The 23,468-nt window shown below is 44.0% G+C and overlaps 1 protein-coding gene across 1 annotated transcript in view; it reads right to left on the reverse strand.

Annotated features, from left to right (window-relative positions):
- Positions 1 to 22,767, reverse strand: part of XPO4 (exportin 4) — a 208,104-nt gene extending 185,337 nt beyond the window's left edge. Inside the window, exon 1 of the mRNA XM_089685788.1 lies at positions 22,628 to 22,767. Coding sequence (XP_089541914.1) covers positions 22,628 to 22,693 — 66 coding nt within the window. The 5' untranslated portion in view covers positions 22,694 to 22,767. The remainder of the gene's footprint in view (positions 1 to 22,627) is intronic.
- Between the last annotated feature and the right edge of the window lie 701 nt (positions 22,768 to 23,468).

Consider the following 23,468-nt stretch of genomic DNA (forward strand, 5'->3'; position numbering starts at 1 on the left):
GGACAACTCTTCTGATAATTCTTTTTTACTCCTCTGTCAGAAATCTTGCGAAGAGCACCTGGTAGTGGCCAGTTTATGGTGAAATTATGTTCTTTCCACTTCTGGATTACGGTCCCAACACTGGAGCTTCAGTAGTTTAGAAATCTTTCTGTAACCAATGCCATTGGTATGTTTTGTAACAATAAGGCTGCGAGGGTCTTGAGAGAGTTCTTTGCCTTTACCCATCATGAGATGCTTCTTGTGTGACACCTTGGTAATGAGACATTTTTTTTTTATAGACCATCAGTTGAGACTGAACCAGCTCATAATAATATGCACTGACAAGGGGCAGGATTGCTTTCTAATTACTAATAGATTTCAGCTGGTGTCTTGGATTTCCATGCCTTTTTGCACCTTCCTTTTTTTATGTGTTCAATACTTTTTCCCTGTGTCATTCCATTTTATTGCACATACCAATTTCTGAACTTATTTGTTTTGGTTTCTTTGTATGTATGGATTGCATGGGTTGTTACTGACATGTAGTAAAAACATCATGTCAATAGCACCTTTAGAAATATATTTACGATGAACGGTGGGCAACGCAGCTCCTATTGGCTTTTATTATGTCTTGAGGTTTTATCACTGAAAATGGGCATACTATGAGGTAAGTATGCCGTAATGAAAACGTAAAGTATGCTGTGCCAACTTGGACATCATGAAAAGCACCCACCTACTGGAACTTCATTCGACTTTAAAGAGATGAACTCACTCTTCAATGTGTTTATATCTGCAGGGTAGGGCGACTACAGAAGCTGAGCTGAAGCTTTTTCCTCTAGATGGGTCAGTACCACTACACCAATTTCACATCTCAGCACTGAAAACAATTCTATTGGTTGTTACTGGCAACACAAGCAGTTTGCTTCCCCCCATATTTAAACAACCCCCTTTAAATCAGACCAAGAATGGATAAAACAGATTTTACAACATAACCAAGGCAATCAGATCCAAGAATGAGCACAATCGTTAGTGAATGTATAAGCAAAGTTGTTGACCATCTCACTGAAGAAAAAGCATCTTATTAACACAAGTCTAGAAACACAACTAATATGTATTTTTGTGAATAATACTCACAAACTGTGGATTACACAGTTGATTTACTAAAACTGGAATGAGTAAAATCTGGTGCAGCTCTGCATAGAAACCAATCAGCTTCCAGGTTTTGTCAAATCTTAACTGAAAAAAACTGACGTTAGAAGCGGATTAGCTACCATGCACAGCTGCACTAGATTTTGTACTTTCCAATTAGTAAATCAACTCCAACAAGTCCCCATTCAAACCTGTGCCATTGGTGCAATTCAGGGATGTTGGGATTCCTATCACCCGACGCCTGGGACATGTAGTTCCAGGCGTCGGGCAGGTAGTTTTTCTCTACCTGTAGCCCTGCTGTGGGCAAGCAGCAGGTTCACCTGTCAGGTGGAAGCATTCGGTGGCCGATTAATTCCACACAGTGCCAGCCTATCCGCCCCCTGTCTCCCCTCCCACCTCGTGAGGTTTCCCGGGCCCATCTCCTTGTGCTGACCCGGACGTGATGTAACGTCACTTCCGGTCCCCGTTGAAAGATTGTAATGCAATCCCCGGGAAAGTCTGTAATGCGGTGCGATGTGCACTGCATTACATTCAGTAGAGCAGAGGGGAGACATGCAGGGTCTTTTAGACACTAGATGTCTCAAAGAGAACCTGTCACCAAAAATCATCACATAGGAGACTTTGTTCCATATGTGATGAAAAAAGTAAAAAAAAAAACTTTTTTTTTAATGTATAAAATGAAAGTTACACTCAAGCACATACCATCCCCCCCCAAAAAAAATATAGAGGCCCCCACCCACACATATATACGCACATACAAATGTCACATATCACCACGCACGCCAGAATGAGAGCAATAATTCTAGCACCAGACCTCCTCCGTAACGCTAAACAGGTGAGGAGCTTTAAAATGTTGACCTATAGAAAATATAGGGTACTGAAGTGCATCACCATTTCACAAGCGCACACAAATTTAAGGTTTGACAAGTTGGATATCTATTTACTCGCTGCAAGCTCATCTTTTATATTTTACAAAAAAATAGGGAAATGTATTGCTTTTTTGTGCCCTAAAATTAACTTACTTGTATTTAGTAAAATTATGTGGTAAAATAATGTAAGATAAAAAATTGGAACTACCACTATTTTATTCTCTAGGGTCTCTGTTTTCAGTAAATATATAATGTTTGGGAGTGTTGTGTAATCTTCAGGCCTAAAATGATTTTTAAAACGTGTGCAAAAAAAACAAACACAAAAACGGCTCTGGCAGCGAAACCTCAAAAAAAGCTCTGGCAGCAAAAAGGGATAAAGTATAAGCCCTGACCCACCCTTGCCTGACGAGCAGCCAATCATTGTTTATCACACTGCAAGGTCTCTCCCCTCCCTGCTAGTCCCCGGGGGCAGTGCTGGAGACAGGCAGGGAGTTCAGGAGGGGATAAACAGCGCAATGTTAAAAATATTAAATGTTTAAGTCGCAATAAAGCCTCTTGTTTTTAAAAGCCCCAGACATTCCTAAAATCACCTCCGATTTAAATACGGTTTTGGTAATAAAAAAAAATGATCTGGACAAGTAGATTGTCATGAGGACAAGTAGATTGGGGCCCCGATTTAGTCCCTGAACAAGTGTATTATTTTCAAAACATTGCCACACCTCTACAATTACTTCGGCTGTCACCCAAAAAATGTCCAGTAAGAGCAATCCCATTATTATCTATGGGGTCTATTCACACCAGAGCAATGTGACGCCATGCAACATTTATGGCCCCATAAGCTTCAAAAGGGAGAGAATGAAAAACACATAAAATACATGAAAATGTAGACACACAGGTGTGAACGTAGCCTAAGGTACTGAAAAACTGACCAGAGGTCATAAGGCTTCCACACATATCACTCCATCCAAAGTGCTACATAAACTCACAACTGTACAGATATCTACAGTACATGGTTTATAGAGGTCTGTTTACTGAGCAGCGCTAGTAGAAAAAAGGTAAAGTACACTATCCAGTAACCTAACAAAAATCATTTTACTGAAATGTAACAAAATGGATTGCAATTGGCTTATTCAGTTTATAAAACAAGGCCAGCCAAACATATTTACAGTTTAAGAATTCAAACGCTACAATAACTGCAGATATAAAGAGTACAACAAGGCATTTCAAGGGCAAAAAATACAAACACATTACTCTAAAAACCTAATTAAACCATCTATAAATAATAATGTTGCTGTTAAACATTCGACTCCTTAAGCTTTGTCAACATTGCATGTGCTCTACATGTGTCCTCGGGCTAGTCTTGAATCTCTGCAGAAATCCATAAAGCAACAATCAGAATAAAAAAATTACACACAAATATTTCTCTAGTACAGGTCTTAAGTGCAAATGAATGTAATAAAAAATTGGGAGTTCTCTGCACACAAATAGGAAAAAAAGAGGCATTTTAGATTATTATAGGGTTTTCTGAAAGTAGAACATGTAATGCTTACTCTAGTCCTAGGTGCCCCTATATTTGCTCTTTCACCAGTTAACCACTTCAGTATCAGCACTTTCAACCCCTTCCTGCCCAGCCCAAGTTTCAACTTTCAGTGCTGTCACACTTTGCATGACAATTGAGCCGTCACGCAACACTGTACTCACACTAAATTAAAATTTTTTTTTTTTTTTTACAAGAGTGCTTTATTTTGAAGGTATTTAATCACCACTGCGTTTTTATTTTTTGCTTAAAAAAAAAAAAAAAAAAAAAAAAAAAGATTAGAAAATTTCCACAAAAAAAAAAAAGTTTTTTCTTAGTTTCTGTTATAACATGTAAAAAGGTATTTTTTTCTCCTTCACTGATGACAAAGCTGCCCTCGTGGGCACTAATGGGCTGCACTGATGATCAGTGCCCTGATTTTTAGTGTAAGTGTCTCTTGTCGATAACCGGCAAGTCTGTTTACAATGTAATCAGCTATGATTGTACACAACAGGTAACACAAGGTAAAGGGTCGTCGTGATTGGCCCTTTATTGCAATCTGTGATCAGCTGTGTCTAATGGACACAGCGATCACAGAGCGCGCCAGGTGCATGCCCAGGGGGCATACGGGAGTTCTGGTTCTCAGAGGACATCTATAGATGCCCTCTCAGAACTGGACAACCATGTTGTAGCCGTCTTTTGACTATAGCACGTCAGGAAGAGGTTAAAGTAAAATAAAATGAGGCAGTGTAAGGCTTTTGCACACAAGGACAGTATATGACATGTATGAACATACTTACATTGCTGAGACACCTATTACTCTTGAAGATTTATATGTATTTTATTAACATTCTATGTATCTATTCTGTTTTTTTTGTATTATTTTTTTGTTGCATTATGTTTAGTGAGATACCATTCTGTCCTGAGGAAGCGGACCAAGTCTGTGAAACACATCTAAAAAGGGAAGATATTAAATGATGCTTCAATGCTGTATCAAAGCTTAAAGTGGTTGTAAAGGCTCAAGGTTTTTTACCTGCATGCATTCTATGCATGCAGGTAAAAAACCTCCTGTGGGCAGCAGATCCTCCACCCCGCCTAACTGGGCCCAATCACAATTCAGCCACAGCAAACTGATCTAGAAGTTCTGCCCCTTCCCCCGCAGCCTTCTGGGACACGTCACTGGTCCCAGAAGACTGTGGCCCATTCACAAAGCACAGAACGCTTTGCGTAGTAGGAAACTGGCTGTGAAGACGCAAGGCTTCACTGTCGGTTTCCCTTAGTCAAGATGGAGGCACCAGCACCCGACAGCCGATTGAAGAATTGGCTCAGGTGAGGACACCGCTGGAAGCCTGGATAGGTTAGTTGCCTAATAATAAAGTGAGCAGCTACAGTATTTGTAGCTACTTTTATGTATTTTTCTTTTTTTTTAGAACTTCTCTTTAAAGTATAGTTAACCTTAAAGTAGTTGTAAAGGTTTAATGTTTTTACCTTCATGCATTCTATGGATGAGAGTAATAAAACGTGTGCATCCTCCCAGCCCCCCCCCAGTACTTACATGAGCCCCATAGTAATCCAGAAATGTAAACAAGACGCTCAGCTCTCCAGGGGCTCCCACTCCCCATTGGCTGAGACAGCAGGAGGAGCCATTGGCTCCCGCTGCTGTAATTCACAGCCAGTGAGCCAAAATGTATATGATTTTAAACTAAAATAAATATCTCCATGAGGTACCAATAAAATCCATGAAAAATCATCATCTTTATTGTGTATGCGGGCATACATTGGTACTTACATAAACTTGCGGGCACACATCTGTACTCAAGAAATGGTGTATAGCCACATGCAGCCATTGAGCTCAATGGGAGGATGTACAGAGCACCTGGCCTTAAAGTGTTACTAACCCCAGGACCCTGCATTCACTATATCTGGTCTCCCACAGTACACACAACATGGAAATGCAATTATTTTAGTAAATATAAACTGCTAAAAATCTTTTCTCATCAGCAGTTAGAGCAGTCTTGTGACTTCAGCAGAGCACTGGTTAAAGCTTGTAGGAGTTTTCTTTCTGCTCTAAGAGGATGCAAAACCCCTGACCTCTATCTGGGCAGGGTTGATTGGCCCTGTGCTGATCACATGCACTCCCCCAAGAAAAAAAAAACCTCTCTAGCAATACACATTAAACTGAGCATGTGCAGAAGGGCTATGGGTTCAGTCTGTCTTATCAGGAGATAAAACGTAGACATTTGAACAAGAGGGGGGGCAGTGAAGAAAGGATCAAACAGCCTTTTTAAACAATGCATTAACCCCTTAGGTTCCACAGTGAGTATAACAAGCATGCTTTACTGCATATACAGACTGATTTTACTGTTGTGGGTTTAGTAACACTTTAAAGTGGTTCCAAAGCCTAAGCATATTTTACCTTAATTTTTTTTTACCCAATTCCTTGCATCGAGATAAAAAATTATTAGGTAGCAGTATAACTCCTCACTCCCCCTTCCTTTTTTATTTACCTGAGCCCTCACTCGATGCAGCACTTTGCCTGTCTGTCACAGTTCTCCCTGCACTCACAGGCTTTGCAGAGGCAGTGGGACCCATTGACTGCCAGTCAAATCCTGTGATGAGGGAGCCAAGTTGTCTGTGGAAACAGTTCTCCCTGTCAGCTGGTGCACACTGCTGTGGATGGCTGTGCACGGCACAGCCACGCAAAGCAGTGCGATTACAGTGAAGCACATGGACACCGCTTACAGTGAAACAGCACAGAGTTAACCCTTTGATCGCCCCTCATGTTAACCCCTTTCTGCCCAGTGCCATTAGTACAGCGTCAGTGCTTTTTTTTTTTTTTTTTATAGCACAGATCACTGTATTGGTGTCACTGGGGATGTCAGAGACATCCAGTCAGTTCCCCCCAGTGTCAAAATGCCCGCTGCAGTCCCGTTATAAGTCGCTGATCTCTGCCATTACTAGTAACAATGTAAAAAAAATTACAGTATCTATACCGCCATTTTTAAACGCTATAACTTTCACGTAAACCAATTAATTTCCATGTATTTGGATTATTTTTTAGCAAAGTCATGTAGCAGAATACATTTTGGCCTAACTTTATGATGAAATTTGATTTTTTAACTGGACATGTTTAATAGCAAAAAGTCAAAAATATTGTTCTCAAAATTGTCGGTCTTTTTTTTTTTTTATAGCGCAAAAAGTAAAAAACAAACACACAGGCGATCAAATACCACCAACAGAAAGCTCAATTCGTGGGGAAAAAAAAAAGGATGTAAATTTCATTTGGGTGCAGAGTTGCATGACCGCGCAATTGTCAGCTAAAGTAACGCAGTGCCGTATTGCAAAAAAATGGCCTGGTCAGGAAGGGGGGGGAAATCATCAGGAGGGCAAGTGGGTAATAAGGTAGGTAGGCCCTGACATTACATTGCTGTTGGTAAATGTAAAGGAGATTGTTTAGCCACTTTATGGCCACCTGTCTTGTACTGCGGATGGGTGGCCGCTATAGAAAAAGCAACATACAGGTACATCTCGGCCTACTTCAGGATTTTCAGCGCACACTCTGACAGATCTCTTCATAAAAAGCAGCACACTTTAAACATAGTTAGGTTTAAATTTAACCTCTTGATCAACGTAAATGTTAATCGTTCCCAGGCAGTCATTAGCACAGTGACAGTGTACAGTATTAGCACTGGTCATTGTAGTAATGTCACTGGTGATATCAGTGGCAGTTAGTATCCGATTGCCCACCACACTGCTGCAGCCCCATGATGCCATTAGTAGTATCAAAACAGTTTTTTAAATGCCAGTATATATCCCATAGTTTGCAGGTGCTATAACTTTCATGCAAACCAATTAATATACGCTAATTAGGGTTTTTTTTTTTTTTTAAGACATCTAGCAGAACACATTTTGGCTTAAATTCATGAAGAATTTAGTGGGGTTTTTTTGTTTTGTTTTTTTCTTTATTGGATAGGTTTTATAGTAGAAAATATTTCTATTTTTCAAAATGTTCAGTCTTTATATTGCAAAAAAAGAAAAAAAAACCCAAAAACTCAAATAAGTGGTGATCAAATACCATCAAAAGAAAGTTCTATTTGTTTGAAAATAATTAGATAAATTTAGTTTGGGTACAGTGTTGCATGATCGTGCAATTACCAGTGGTACAACAAAAAATGGCCTGGTCATGAAGGTGTAAAATCTCCTGGAGATGAAGTGGTTAATTACATTTTAACACATGTAGCCAGCCTAAAGCCAGTCATAGACCTTGCTGGTGGAAGTATTCCCACAGAGCCATTGTGTTCTCCCTGCCAGGCTAGCGGCTATAGCCCCTGGCAATAATCGCATGAGAAATCCAACAAGCTAGTTGTACCCAATTCACACAACAATCAAATTGGGTGCAATCAGCCTGTCCATAGATTGTTCAAATCTCAGCTGATCCCTGCTAAATCGTCCAAGATTCTAACCATCTATAGCTTTCACACGATGTGCCAACGCAGGACTATGTGTAATCTCACACTTTCCCACATCCGCATCGAAAACGCACTGCTGGTAGCAGAGGTACAGGGGTGGCATTAAACTTAAAGCGGTTAAGTCAAAAGTTCTCATTAAAATAAAAAAGTAGATTTATGCTTACCTCCTCTGTGCAATGGTATTACACAGAGCAGCCCCGAACCTCTTCTCTGTGTGCCACCATAGCAAGCTGTGTACTCCCGAGCCAAGTTGTAGGTGTGTAGAGACAGACACACGGTGTGGCTCGGCTCTGCTCCCTCTTCACTGGATTTGACTGACAGCAGCAGGAGCCAATTGCTTCCATTTCTTTCAGTGAGGCTTATAAGCAGAGGAAGAGAAGAGCTGCAGACGAGCACAGCTCTGGATGGATAGAGGACTCAGGTAAGTGTTTGGGGAGGAAGAACAGCTAGTAGAAGGATTATTAACCTAATACATAGAATGCATTAATCACTTGACCTCCAGATAGCTGTACCCCCTTCCTGACCAGGCCATTTTTTGCCATTCAACACTGCACTACTTTAACCAGCAATTACACGGCCATGCACCAAGTAAACAAATGAAATTTATGTAATTTTTTTAATAATAAAGCTTTCTTTTGGTGGAATTTTACTAGGTTTTTTATTTTTATTACATAAAAAAAAAAAAAAAGACAAATCTTGACAAAGTACCAGTTACACTTACCGGTAACAGTGTTTCTAGGAAATCTTCCAGGACAGCACACCTGAGAGATGACTAGCTCTGCCTGACAGGAAACACAATAAAAAATTGACAGTTTAAATTCCCTGCCCTTTCTTCCCCTCCTCAGTTTATGCAAAAGTATTCCTGCATCCTGGTGCACAAAAGGTATTCTGCCTCAAATTAATCAACACCAGACACAGGTGGGAAGTAGGCCTGCCTTCCTGGAAGATTTCCCAGAAACACCATTACATGTAATTGGTACTTTTCTCTAGTCATCTTCCAGGACGGCACACCTGAGACGAGAAGCAAGGAACTCAGGTCTACCTTAGGGTGGAACAACTGCCTGTAATACTTTCCTGCCGAACGCCAGGTCCTGTGGTGAGAAGAGCTCTACCTTGTAATGTCTCACGAAGGTGTCCTGGGTTTTCCATGTGACTGCTTGGCAAATCTGTTCAATCAATGCTCCGTCCTCCGGTGTATAGGAACTGAAACCCCTGACTGCTCATAATCTAATTAGATGGCTTGTCTGATCCATCTAGCTATTGTCAGTTTAGATGCTTGATGTCCCTTCCTAGGGCCGCAAGCAAATTCAAAAAGGTGACTCAACTTCCTGAAGAGACTTACTCTATCCAAATATGTCCACAAACACCATCTGACATCTAAAGAATGAAAACTCTCTTCCCTCTCATTCTCAGGATTTTGACAAAAGGATGGTAAAACAATCTCTTATCTCCTATGAAATTGTGATGTCACTTTGGGCAAATAAAGAGGATCTTGTCTAAGCACTACCCTGTCCTCTTGTACCACCAGAAAGGGTTCCTCAATCAACAGGCTCTGAAGGTCACCTATCCTCCTTGGCATTGTGATGGCTAACAGGAAGGCGAACTTAAAAGAAAACATCCTAACCAAAATCTGTGCTACTGGCTCAAATGGGGGCTTGGTTAATGCCTCTAACACCAAGGTTTGATCCCAAGCCAGAAAACTATATCTTAATGGGGGTCACTCTTTCCCTGGCCTCTAAAAACTTCTTAACTAGGGGCTCTGATGAAAGTCTCTGGTCCAAATTGACCGATAAGGCCTCCACTTGCACCTTTAGGGTGTTTACCTCTATACCTTTATCCATCCCTGCCTGAAGAAAGTCTAAGATCACAAGGACCGTTAACCAAGCCGTTAACCAGAAAAAATCCAGATTGGGGTGCAGAGTTGGTCCCTGCAAGAGAAGATCCTTCCTGACTTAGAGATGCTGTGGGGAAACCATGGACCACCTCTTCAAAGTGGCAAACCAGGCTCTTCTTGGCCACCACAGAGCAACAGGATCAGTCTGCAACTTGACCGGCTCAACTTCTGTAGCACTCGCGGGATCAATGCATATGCCAGCTCAAAGTCCCATTCCTGTGCTAATGCGTCCAGACCCTCAGACCCCAGTTCTTAGGCCTTGGAGAAATAATACCTCACTTTCCTGTTTTTCCTGCTGGCCAAAAGATATATTTCTGGGCTACAAAAAACCACACTTAGCTGCAAAAAGACCTCAGAAATAAATTCCCACTCTCCTTTGTGGATTAACTGTCGGCTGAGAAAGTTTGCTTTCGTGTTTGCTGAGCCTTTTATGTGGGCAGCAGACACCGCAAGGACCCCGCTCTCCACCCATCCTAGAATATTTTGAGGTAGGTCCAGGAGTTTCCGGGATCTGGTGCCCCCTGATGATTCAGGTATGCCACTGTCGACATATTGTCCGACAGAATTTGGACTTCTTTTCCCCCCAACGTGGTCTTCGAAGGACTTCAAGGCCTGACCTACTGCCAACAACTCCCAGTAATTGGAGGAGGTCCCTCGTAGGTGTGGCTCCCACGGGCCCTGGGCTTGTCTGTCCTCTAGATGAGCGCCCCAGCCCTTGTCTGCGTCCGTGGCTACCCGCACTGAGTCCCACTGCGCCCACGGTCTTCTTACGCCCAGATTCTGGGGCCTGATCCGCCATCTTAGCGGGTCTTTTACATTCTCCGGCAGTGACACCCTCTCGTCCAGAGATTCTGTTTTCCTGTCCCTGTCCAGGATAGAAGGAAGAACTGAAGCTCCCTGGAATGTAGCTGTGCCCACTCCACGGCCAGTACAAAGGCTGTCATGAGTCCTAGGATTCTCATGACGTGCCTCTGGGAGCAACCTGGAGCCATTATAAACCCAGAAGCAGCCCCCACTACCTTGGCGGTCTTTTATTTGGGTAAGAAAAGCCTCTGGACTCCACTATGTACCTCCTTGGTCTGGGAGAGAGTCAATTAGTACTTTTCCCGATTGACGATTCACCCCAAAAATTCCAAGGGGAGGATCACTTTTTCCAGGTCTCTCAGGACTTGTTGCTGTGAGAACCTGTAGATCAACAGGTTGTCTAGGTAAGGGATGAGTGAAATCCCCTGGAGGTGTAAATATGCCATTACCTTGGCCAGGACTTTGGTGAAGATTCTCAGAACTGCTCAATGACTGACTCCCTGTTCCGTAAACATAGCGAATACTGGGCAATTCCACACAGCTCTAGGGAAAGATAAACAAGGGGCCCATATTAAAATGGTATTCCTCCCCCTCTAGGCACACCTGTACCTCCCCCTTCTCTCCACCATTACCTGAGTCAGATTCACCACCCGTGGCCTTCTCACTGGCTACAGCCACTGCCTTTTCTTTCATCCGTAGCAGGGCCCTTTGTGACTTCGTTGCCTTCGCTTGGCTCCTGGGTCCACGCTCCCAGGGGTAATTCCTGGAGGCTCCTCCCCAGCCTCATGAGGAAAGAAATGCCGACCAGTGCCGCCATCTTTAGGGCGGAAGTCCAACCCTCATCGGAAGTCTACTAAGCGCGAGGCTTGGTCCACAGCCTCATTCCCACTTCTGATCCTGCGCCCACGGACCCTGTGCTCTCTACCTGCCTTCTGGTAGGACTAGCAGCAGACTCCACCGCGGCCTCCCCGCTCACCCTACAGGGGCGGCCCCACGATTCACATGCCGGCCAGTGGTCTCATACCCGCTTTTCCTAGATATGCTTCCCCACTGCCCTGGAAGAAGGAGGAAGGACGCTCGTCCCTGGAATGCCAGGGCACACCTCCTGGGTGCCTGGTAAGCTCCATTGCACTTGGACCCCTGGAGTGGGTAAGTGACCCCGGTTACAGCCTGCCCTCTTCAGCTCGGCTGTTAAACCCCCCCCCCCCCCCCCCAGGGGGGACCTTCCAGCCCCAGACCTTAGATATGCAAAAAAAACAAAAAAAAACATTTTGCTGCAGGGAAACACAAAAAACTGAGGAGGGGAGGAAAGGGTGGTGAATTTAAACTCTGTCAATTTTTTTATTGTGTTTCCTGTCAGGTGGAGGTAGTCATCTCTCAGGTGTGCCATCCTGGAAGCGGAGAAAAAATATTTTCCACTTTCTGTTATAAGACATATCCTATTAAAAAAAAAAAAAATATATATATATATATATATATATATATATATATATATATAATTTCTTTATAAATTTAGACCAAAATGTATTCTGGTACATGTCTTTGGTAAATAAAAATTGCAATAAATGTATATTGATTGGTCTGTGTGAAAGTTAGAGTCTTCAAACTATGGTACATACAGTATATTTGAAAACTGATTTCTTGAGGCCCTTAAAATGCCAGGACAGTACACAGTCTAACGTATTTAGTAAGAGGCAAGGCGAGTTTTTTGAGGTTGTAATTTTTTTCCACTTTTTTTTTAAAATGAAGAAATTAAATAATTTTTATCACAGTTTACATCATCCAGCCTACACGCGCTGCTCGCCCGCTGTAAATGTACACTTTAATGACACCTCCAACACGCACAAAAACAGCACTGTGAGGTTTCCCTGCAGCTGTAATTTCAGAAAAAGGTGGAGGGACCTTTTCCCTGCCTGTTTCGTAGATACAGAAGCCCATTAAATGATGTGAACCTAGCCCTAGTCCAACCATCATTCAGGAAACTCAGATCATGAAATCCACAACCAAAGCAAAGAAAATTTGATTTATAAACTATAACCCTATTTATTTATTTCAGGTACTTATATAGCGCCGTCAATTTACGCAGCGCTTTACATATATATTGTACAATAACATCAGTTCCTAACCCTCAAGGGGTGTACAATCTAAGGTCCCTAACTCACATCCATACATACACATACTAGGGACAATTTAGACAGGAGCCAATTAACCTACCAGCATGTCTTTGGAGTGTGGGAGGAAACCGGAGTACCCGGAGGAAACCCACGTAGGCACAGGGAGAACATGCAAACTCCAGGCAGGTGGTGCCGTGGTAGGCATTTGAACCAGCGATCCTAGTACTGCCTGGCGGAAGTGCTAACCATTTAGCCACTGTGCTGCCCTATTAAAGCATAACTAAAGGCAAAAGAAAAAAGGCTTACAAAAAGTAAGACTACCGCAGGAGAGAAGTGCAATGTCTCTTCTGCAATAAATATAAACTTACCTTCCTGTTCACAATCCTCTGCTGATTTACATTTTCAGGACCCCGGAGAAAGTGGGGAGAAGATGCCTGCACCGGCAAGAGACCTCACAGGCATCACTCTGAGAGCAGAGGTAAGTACTCCTGCTTTAATATGCCCACTGTTATACTGTGTATGCACAAAAAAAGTATATATACAGCAGCTTTCCTTGTAACATATCCAATATGTGTGCACCGTCTTACCCGCCATAGTATTTGTAATTCTATATGAGGCATGTGCAATACCTGACTATAGGTGCATTTTTTTAACCACTTCAAGTCCGGACACTTTTACCCCCTTTCTGTCCAGGCCAATTTTCAGCGCTATCAAACTTTGAATGACAATTGTGCGGTCATGAAACACTGTACCTATATGAATCTGTTAGCATTTTTTGAGACAGATAAAGCTTTATTTTGGTGGTATTTATTCACCACTGGGAATTTTATTTTTTTGCTATATAAATGAAAAAGTCCAAAAATTTTGAAAAAAAGTGTTTCTTATAAAATTTTGCAAATAAATAGTATTTCATCATAAATCTTGGCCACAATTTATTCAGTTATCTTTTTAGTAAAAAACAAAAACAAAAAAACAAAAAACCTAAATTAATTTATAACCAAAAATTATAATTTTTTTTTAAAAAATTTATTTTTTTTATATTAGTTTTTTTTCTACATACTGTCACCCTAGTAGTACAGTGTCACCATGGTGACACTGTACTACTTGTGGGGGGTGATTTTTTTTTACACTGTTTGCTTTTACAGCCATAAAGGCTGTAAAAGCAATCATTTCTCCTTCTCTCTGGCTGCATTCTTGCAGCCATTGAGAACTACTGTGTGAGCTGTGATTGGTCACAACTTGTCACATGGTACAAGGCTGTTGTGAATAGCCTTGTACCATGTGATCTCTGTAATCATTCACAGATTTCACACATAGTAAACAATGATGTCAGAAGTGACATCTTGCTTACTACTCTGCATATGATCACGGATTGGCCAATCAGTGATCACATAATCAGGACCTCGCACAGAGGTCCTGTATGACGATCGGAGGATACAGCAGGCACCAAATTGCGGTGCTGCGCGCTCCCAGTCCATAATGGCGGGCGCCGTTTATGAATGGCAACCCGCCGCTTGACTGCCACCGTCCCGCCGTTTATATACAGCGGCCAGACGGCAAGTGGTTAAACAGCTTTTCTCCTTCCAGGCGAAAAGGCATTCAGATGGGCAGAACAGACACCCTGTGTGCATGCGGCCTTATGCCCATGGTCTTGGAATGGGATATGGGACAAGCTCATCTAGATGTAATGCTCGGGGGTCTACAACATTTTGGTTCCATCATGTATAAGCAGTGAGAAACTGCATAGGGAACACACAGATTCAATTTAAACTTAAATATAAGAAAAAATAACCAAAAAAAAGATGATATAGCAAGAACAATTGATACACATGCAACATTGTAAATTAATGTTACTAAGGCTCCATGCACACGGAGCGTTTTGATAACGCTGGTAACGTTAGCTGTGTAAAGTCACGTTAAAAACATGTTTTTCAGCTTTTTTTTTACCGTTTTTGCTTTAGAGTTTAGCAGCGCTTTTATTTCTTTACAAAAAAAGTACAAAAATGCTGGTTTGCAGCATTTTACCGCGTTTTTACAGCTGAAAAAATCCTCCAGAAACCCACTAGTCCTGGGTTTTTTTTCCAGCCAAAAAACGTTAGTCTGTGTGTGCATGGACACATAGGATAACATGCTGGGGAGTTTACTGGCTGTAGAAAAAAATGCCAAATGCCCAAAACAGCCGCTGTAAAAACGTCCAGTGTGCATGAGGACTAAAAATGACCTTTCCTTTTCAGTCTACATTCGCTATGATATTCTGTAAAATTCAAAGCCATAGGACAACCTGGACGCGTTCTACACAGTTGATATATTGAACTTCCCTAGGATTGTCATTTTCTGCTTGTGTGATTGGTACCCACTGATTTTCCCAGAAATCTGCACTAAGATGCAAGTCAAATTTTAGACATCTTCTGCAATAGCAATTTCAGTTTTAGTGAAATCAAGAGAACAGACATCAAATAAAAAGTCTGCTTAAGGACTTAGATAGTCTCGAATACCCTGGTGCCCAGTTTGTGGCCTTACGGCACTTTTTATGAGGCCCTTGTAAGGGATGCATGATGTATATTGAACGACGCCCAGGACAGGCAGTTCCAGGAGCCGGACAAGTTTTTTTTTTTATTTACATCAGCCCTGCTGCGGACAAGCAGCCTCATTGAGGTCAATGGGACGCAATTTTGCATTGCAGTCAATGGGACGCAATTTGGCATTGCAGTCAATGGGACGCAATTTGGCATTGCAGTCAATGGGACGCAATTTGGCATTGCAGTCAATGGGACGCAATTTGGCATTGCAGTCAATGGGACGCAATTTGGCATTGCAGTCAATGGGATGCAATTTGGCATTGCAGTCAATGGGACGCAATTTGGCATTGCAGTCAATGGGACGCAATTTGGCATTGCAGTCAATGGGATGGAAATTTGGCATTGAAGTCAATGGGAAGCAATTTTGCATTGTAGTCAATGGGACGCAATTTTGTATTGTAGTCAATGGGATTTGTGACTTCAATGCAAAAACGCCTCCCATTGACTATCACTTGCAAGTCTGGAATGCACCGCTACAAACTCGCACAGTCCCCTTTTTTCCATAAGGACACTCAAAACACAATGCGTGTGGATCACTTCCATCTGAATCACCTTAATAGGAACACATAATATCTAGCCTGTCATGCGAATCTGTGAGTTTAAAAATACATCCAGAATTGCATGTTTGTGAACCAGGGGGGTTCCAGTCATACCAGGGCATTTTGGGATCGTGGCAGAATTGATGCGATTTTATTATTTTCAATGGCACCTAAACCGTGGTAGAGTTTACCGCGTGACAAAGCGCATCGTGTGAAGCTTGTCGCCCTTTTTAGGCGACAAGCTTCATGCAATGCGATTTGCTGAGATTGTTGAACAATAAATCACAACAACCAGAACAAAACAGCACCGCGTTTTAGGTGCTACTGTAAATAATGATACCTGAACCTGTGTTTAGCTGTTGTATTGAGTTTTCAGACTGATGGCAAAATTGCAGCGATACCTAACAGTGCGGACACCGAGGCTTGATTTGGCTGCTCAGCAAAAGCTAGTAGCTAGTACCGAGCACCCAAGTGCTTCTATGTGAGAGGGTAACCTGAAGGAAGTTTTTTTCTCTCATTGCTCATTGCTAAGGGTGCCTTATTTACTCGCCTAGCAGATGAGTTACTGCTGAAAGTTAAAAGAGCCCGACACTCTCCTTTCTTGACGATCACCCAATCAGAGCTCATTACACTGCAAGGTCTTTCCCCTCCCTGATAGTCCCGGATGCGGTGCTGAAGAGAAGGAAGGGAAGTGAGTAGGAGATAAACAACTCAACATTAAAAACATTAAAGTGTTACTAAACCCACAACAGTAAAATCAGTCTGTATACACAGTAAAGCTTATTGTACTCACTGTGGAACATAGAGGGGTTAATCCTCTGCATTCTGTAAAAAGGCCGTTTGATCCCGTCTTCTCTGATCCCCCTCTTGTTCACATGTGCACGTCTTATGTCCTGATAAGAGACTGAACCATAGCCATTCTGCACATGCTCAGTTTAGTGTGCATTGCTGGAGAGGTTTTTTTTTTTCTTGGGAGAGTGCATGTGATCAGCACAGGGCCAATCAGCACTGTCCAGACAGAGGTCAGGGGTTTTGCATCATCCTAGAGCAAAAAAAAAAAAAAAAAAACTCCTCCTACAAACTTTAACCAGTGCTCTGCTGAACACTGATAGAAATCACAAGACCCCTCTAATTGCTGATGAGAAAAGGTATTTAGCAGTCTATATTTACTAAAATAATTGCAATTCCATGTTCTGTGTACTGTTGGAGACCGTATAGAGTAAATGCAGGCTCCTGGGTTTAGTAATACTTAAGTTCTCATAAAGCCCCTTTCATCTTTAACCACTTGCCAACCACGCGAATGACGGCTCCAGCGCGGTTGTCCTGTCCTGGGCAGGCGTCATATGACATCCTCCCAGAACACACCCCCGGCGATCTCCATGTCCTACGGACACAGCTGATCACGTGATGTGGTAAAAGGCCAATCACAGCGGCCTTTTACCACGTGATCAGCTGTGTCCAATGACACAAAAGATCACCAGTAAATGCAGCTGCCGGTTATCGGCTGCACTTTTCTCGTGCTGTCACAACGTGAGGAAAGTACTGCCGATAACCGGCAATTGTCAGAGGACGGATAGGCACTGATCATCAGTGCCCAGCAGTGCCTCCCATCAGTGAAGGAGAAAAAATGACATGTTTGCAAAATTTTAGAATAGAAACAAAGAAAAACTTTTTTTTCAAATTTTTTGCTCTTTTTTAGTTTATAGCGCAAAAAATAAAACACCCATCGGCGAGAAAATACTACCAAAAAAAAAGCTCTATTTGTGTGAAAAAAATTATAAAAATGCCATATGGGTACAGTGTTGCATGACCGCGCAATTGTCATTCAAAGTGTGACAGCACAGAAAGCTGAAAATTGGCCTGGGCAGGAAGGGGGTATAAGTGTCCGATAGGCAGGTGGTTAAAAGCCCCACACATTCCTAAAAGCACATGAAATTCAAATATGATTTTGATAAAAATGTCCTTTTTTTCATCAGTACAAGTCATGATGGACAAGTAGATTGGGCCCCCAATTCAGTCCCTTGGACAAGTAGTTTTTTTAAGAATGTCCACACACCTGGACTTGTGGTCTCTGAAGACAATAATCTGTTTCCCTATTGCCCTGGTTATAGAAGTGATCTCTGACTCTATTCTGTCAACTACGAGTTCAATATTCACTTACTTTTATGTGTGGCTCTGTGGTGATGTCGGGGACCACACTTGCAGCTCCCATTTAAAGAAAGTTGACCACCACTGCTCTAATGCAAGTATTATCCAACATGTAGCTTTAGGTTATTCTACAATTTCACCAAAACGTTGAGGAACATCATAGAGCGCAAGGTAAATAAAACCTTAAGCCTTTAGAACCGCTTTAATCACTCGGAATTTTATATCATTTATTTATGTTATAAATGTTTATGTATGCTTTTTGACTTCCTTTGGAATGTGTTAATTTTGGTGAATATTTATTCATTTTTGGTGTATAATCACCATCACATAAGGCGGTTTTACTTATTTATTCGCTTTAGCGCTGAACATTATTTTGCACAAAACAAAATTTAATAAAAACACTACATGAAGCATTTTTAGTGCAGTTGCTAGCAAAAGCATTAATATTAATGAATATTACTGCAAGTAAAGCACATAAAAAAAATGTACCATACAATAAATGCAATCTGCAGCTTCAGGCTCGCTATACAGTGCAGAGAAATACTGATCAGCATCCATGGTGTCACTCCCATGCTCTTTGAATACGTGGTTCAGCAATGTTTCTGTCACCAAGGGAGTGACATGGTGAAAGCTGGCTAGTATCCCTCTGCCCTGTACAGCAATCCTGTCACTGGAATGGATCACTCGTGTTCCATTTTGCTATATGCTACATCAGCCTCACAACCAGGGTTCTTCCAAGGGCTACTAGGGGTTCCTTAGGCAATGAACAATTACTGACTCGCAGAGAAGTAACCACTGACACCATTGATCTCTTTAGATCTCTGTAGATCTCTGTAAGGAGAGGATTCCTCCCAATGACAATAAATGTAAGCAACATTCTTCCCACTGACCATCACACTAATGAACTGTAAATACAGAAATTATTAGCAGGGGTTCCCCGAGACTGGAAAGTTATTCAATAGTTAAGGCGGCTGAGAAAGGCTGTGCTGCATGGACGATGTTTGTCGCTCCTGTAAGAGATCTCTAACTTTGGCCATATAATGTACATAACTTTAATTATGTCTTGATCAGAAAAAAATCCAATGGAACAATGCAACCTACCACCACCATTACAATGCTACCACCATTCCATAAAATAGCACATACATCTATACAGCAGGGACATCTATACAGCAGTGTACAGCTGTCATTTTGTTTTACATCAAAAGCTGCCCAAAATGACTGGAAAACTGCAGAGCGTGTGCAGTGGGTGAAATGGTCATAGATCCGGATCTCTATAGTGCAATCTAGCATTTGCCGTCTCCAATCAACCTGGGATGATAATGCCATGCCAAACACGTATGCTATCAGATTTTTACCACATAGTTTGCTCGGTTGGAATCCTTTCTCACCATACATAAGCAATTATGTGAGTGTGTTCTTTTAAAAATCACAAAGCTGAGGGACTAGATTTGCCCATGTACCCTGGACCTTTCCAAAGCCCCACATGAGCACCATCTTTATATGCCATTAGAGTCCCCTGTGCCATCTGTCAGGGTAGCACTAGACCCCTGCCAGAGCCAACCTTGGTGCTGGCTGACCACAGGGTGTGCTGGGTGACTGTATGTCCTGCTGGGTGATTGGGCAATGTGCAGGTATGATGTTCTGGGTGACAGTACATTGTGCTAGATGACACTATGTTGGGCTGGGTGGTGTTCCCATGTTCTATGTGATGGTAATTTGTGACGCTACAATGTTCTGGGGAATCTGCCAAAGTGCCAGCTGATAAGATATGCTGAGTGGACGATATGCTATGCTGAATGATGCTACAATGCGCAAGCTGACATTGTGATGCACTAGTTGTGGTCACTATGTGCTGGATTATTAGGTGATGTACTGGGTGACACTATGATATGCTGGATGATCGTATGTTGTTCTGGATGATGCAACAATATGCTGGGTGACAGTATGTTGTGTGGAGTGACGCTATAACGTGCCGAGTGATCAGAAAATGTACCGAGTGATGCTATCATGTGATGGGTAATGAAATATTTTGATGGATAATGCTTCCATGTGCTAGGTGACCGTAAGTTGTGAGTGGTGACACTATGATGTACTGGGTGATCAAGCAATGTGCCAGGTGATTCCACAACATTCTGGGTCATCAGGCAATGTGCCAGGTGACGCTACAACACTCTGGGTGGTCAATGTGCCAGGTGACGCTGAAACGTTCTGGGTGATTGGGCAATGTGCCAGGTGACAGTACAAAGTACTGGGCGATCAGGCAATGTGCTAGATAATGCTATGGCATTCTGGATGATCAGGCAATGTGCCAAATGGCAAAACAATGTGCTGGGTGACAGTATGTTGTGAGGGGTGATACTACAACATGCTGGGTGATCAGGAAATGTACCCCGTGTTGCTATTTGATGGGTAATGGTATATTTTGATGGCTGATGCTTCAATGTGCTAGGTGACAGTACGTTGCAAGTGGTGACACTATGATGTGCTGGGTGATCAGCCAATGTTCAAGGTGACGGTACAACGTTCTGGGTAATCAGGAAATGTACCAGGTAACATTTCAATGTCCTGGGTGATCAGGCAATGTGTCAGGTGACACGCCAACTTTCTGGGTGATCAGGCAATGTGCCTGGTGATGCTACAATATTCTGGGTGATCAGACAATGTGCCAAGCGATGCTACAATATTGTGGGTGATCAGGCAATGTGTCAGGTGACACTACAACCTCCTGGGTGATCAGACGTGCCAGGTGACGCTACAACATTCTGTGTGATCAGACAATGTGCCAGGTGACGCTACAACATTCTGTGTGATCAGACAATGTGCCAGGTGACGCTACAACATTCTGGGTGATCAGACGTGTCAGGTGACGCTACATCATCATGGGTGTTCAGACAATGTGCCAGGTGACGCTACAACATTCTGTGTGATCAGACAACATGCCAGGTGATGCTACATCATGGGTGATCAGGCAATGCGCCAAACGATGCTACAACGTTCTGGGTGATCAATGTGCCAGGTGACGCTACAACATCCTGGGTGATCATGCAATGTACTAGGTGATGCTATGATGTGCTTCGTGATTGGGGATGTGCCGGGTGACAGTATGTTGTGCTGGATGACGCTACAGTGTACTGGGTGACGGAACATTGCTGGGGGGTGATGCTATGGTGTGTTGGGTGATCGGTTGATGTTCTGGGTGATGGTACCTTGTGAATGGTGACACCATGATGTGCTGGGTGATTGTATGATCTGTACGAAAACGCTATGATGAGCAAGGTGATGGCTTGATGTGCTGGGTAGTCGTCTGGTGGGCTGCTGGATAATTGGGCAGCATGGCGGATTTACGGTCAACATACCAGTACGGTGTGTGGGGCAACTGAGCAATACGCTGTGGTTGAGCAGTGTGCTGGATGATCACAGGATTTGCAGAGCGGTCAGAGATTATATGTTGTGCTGGGTGATGGCAAAGTCTGCTGGGTAGATGTACAGTGTGGTGGTACGATGTGGTAGGTGGTGGTACAGTGTACAGGATGGGGAGAAGTGGTGGTGCAGTGTGGTGGGGTGAGCTGGTGGTACGGTGTACAGGGCGGTGGGGTGAGGCGGTGGTACGGTGTGCAGGGCGGTGGGGTGAGACGGTGAGATGGTGGTACGGTGTGCAGGGCGGTGGGGTGAGGTGGTGGTACGGTGTGCAGGGCGGTGGGGTGAGGCGGTGGCACAGTGTGGTGAAGTGGTGGCACGGTGTGCAGGGCGGTGGGGTGAAGTGGTGGCACGGTGTGCAGGGCGGTGGGGTGAGGCGGTGGTATGGTGTGTATGGCGGTGGGGTGAGGCGGTGGCACGGTGGGGTGAAGGGGTGAGGCGGTGGCACGGTGGGGTGAAGGGGTGAGGCGGTGGCACGGTGGGGTGAAGGGGTGAGGCGGTGGCACGGTGGGGTGAAGGGGTGAGGCGGTGGCACGGTGGGGTGAAACGGTGGGGTGAGGCGGTGGCACGGTGTGCAGGGCGGTGGGGTGAAGCGGTGGCACGGTGTGCAGGGCGGTGGCACGGTGTGCAGGGCGGTGGGGTGAAGTGGTGGCACGGTGTGCAGGGCGGTGGGGTGAAGTGGTGGCACGGTGTGCAGGGCGGTGGGGTGAAGTGGTGGAACGGTGTGCACGGTGGTGGGGTGAAGTGGTGGCACGGTGTGCAAGGCGGTGGGGTGAAGTGGTGGCACGGTGTGCAGGGCGGTGGGGTGAAGTGGTGGCACGGTGTGCACGGTGGTGGTGTGAAGTGGTGGCACGGTGTGCAGGACGGAGGGGTGAGGCGGTGGCACAGTGGTGGTGTGAAGTGGTGGAACGGTGTGCATGGTGGTGGTGTGAAGTGGTGGCACGGTGTGCAGGACGGAGGGGTGAGGCGGTGGCACGGTGGTGGTGTGAAGTGGTGGAACGGTGTGCACCGTGGTGGGTTGATGGCAGAGTGTGCCGGGTGTTGTGGCGATGTGCTGAATCCCGGATGGTGGCACAGAGAAGAGCCCAGGGCAGGTGAGCTCTCAGTCATGGCGGGCTCCCCCCAGCCCCTCTTCCTTCCCCTCACTCACCATTAAAACTTTGGCAGCGCTCTCCAGCTGGGCGATCACTTCACTCGCACCCAGCGCCGCCATCATGGGCTCTGTTCAATGACGCGCCACGCGGTGCAGTGTGGGATAAAGCGGGGAGCCGAGCCAATGGCGGTCCTGGGGGAGGGGAGGGAGCCGGACTTCGAGTCGGCAGAAGTTTGGTGGAGGGGAGTAGCTGGCCCCGCGATGAGGAGGGGGACCGCCGGGATCACACACCTGACACGACACTGGAAAGTGTCACCGGGGAGGAGGACATGTTGTGTGCAGGGGGGATGAGTAAAGCCCGGCAGTGACCAGCCAAGGAAATATGAGGGGACATTGTACCCGGATGTATCATCTCAGGAGCACAGTCAGTCCAGGCTCATTACTTTCAGTTGTCAACACAAGGACATATATGGGGGAGATTTACTAAAACTGGAGCACCCAGAACCTGGTGCAGCTGTGCACAGTAGCCAATCAGCTTCTAACTTCCACTTGTACTGTTCAGCTTTGACGATAAAATCTGGAACCTGATTGGTCACTATGCGGAGTTGTAATAGATGCTGTGTGCACCAGGTTCAGTTCACACTACAGCACTATGCTACCTAAATATTCTGAGCGTACACCTCACTGCGACACCCTGTCCTATCACAATGCAAGTGTACAATCCAAACGCACACATTTGCATTAAAAATGGCTGTGTATAGGTGGGTGCTGCAGCGACCGTTGGCTGGAATCAAACAGAATCGGCAAGGCAGGATGTCACCAGCACACTGAGGATCACCAATATAGGTTCAAAAGTTTTAACAATCGATCACATGGTTACAGCAAGGCAACGTTTTGG

This window comes from Staurois parvus, unplaced genomic scaffold (genome assembly GCF_062004578.1).
Source record: "Staurois parvus isolate SC_StPar_1 unplaced genomic scaffold, SC_StPar_1.0 ptg000387l, whole genome shotgun sequence".
NCBI classification, from domain to species: domain Eukaryota; kingdom Metazoa; phylum Chordata; class Amphibia; order Anura; family Ranidae; genus Staurois; species Staurois parvus.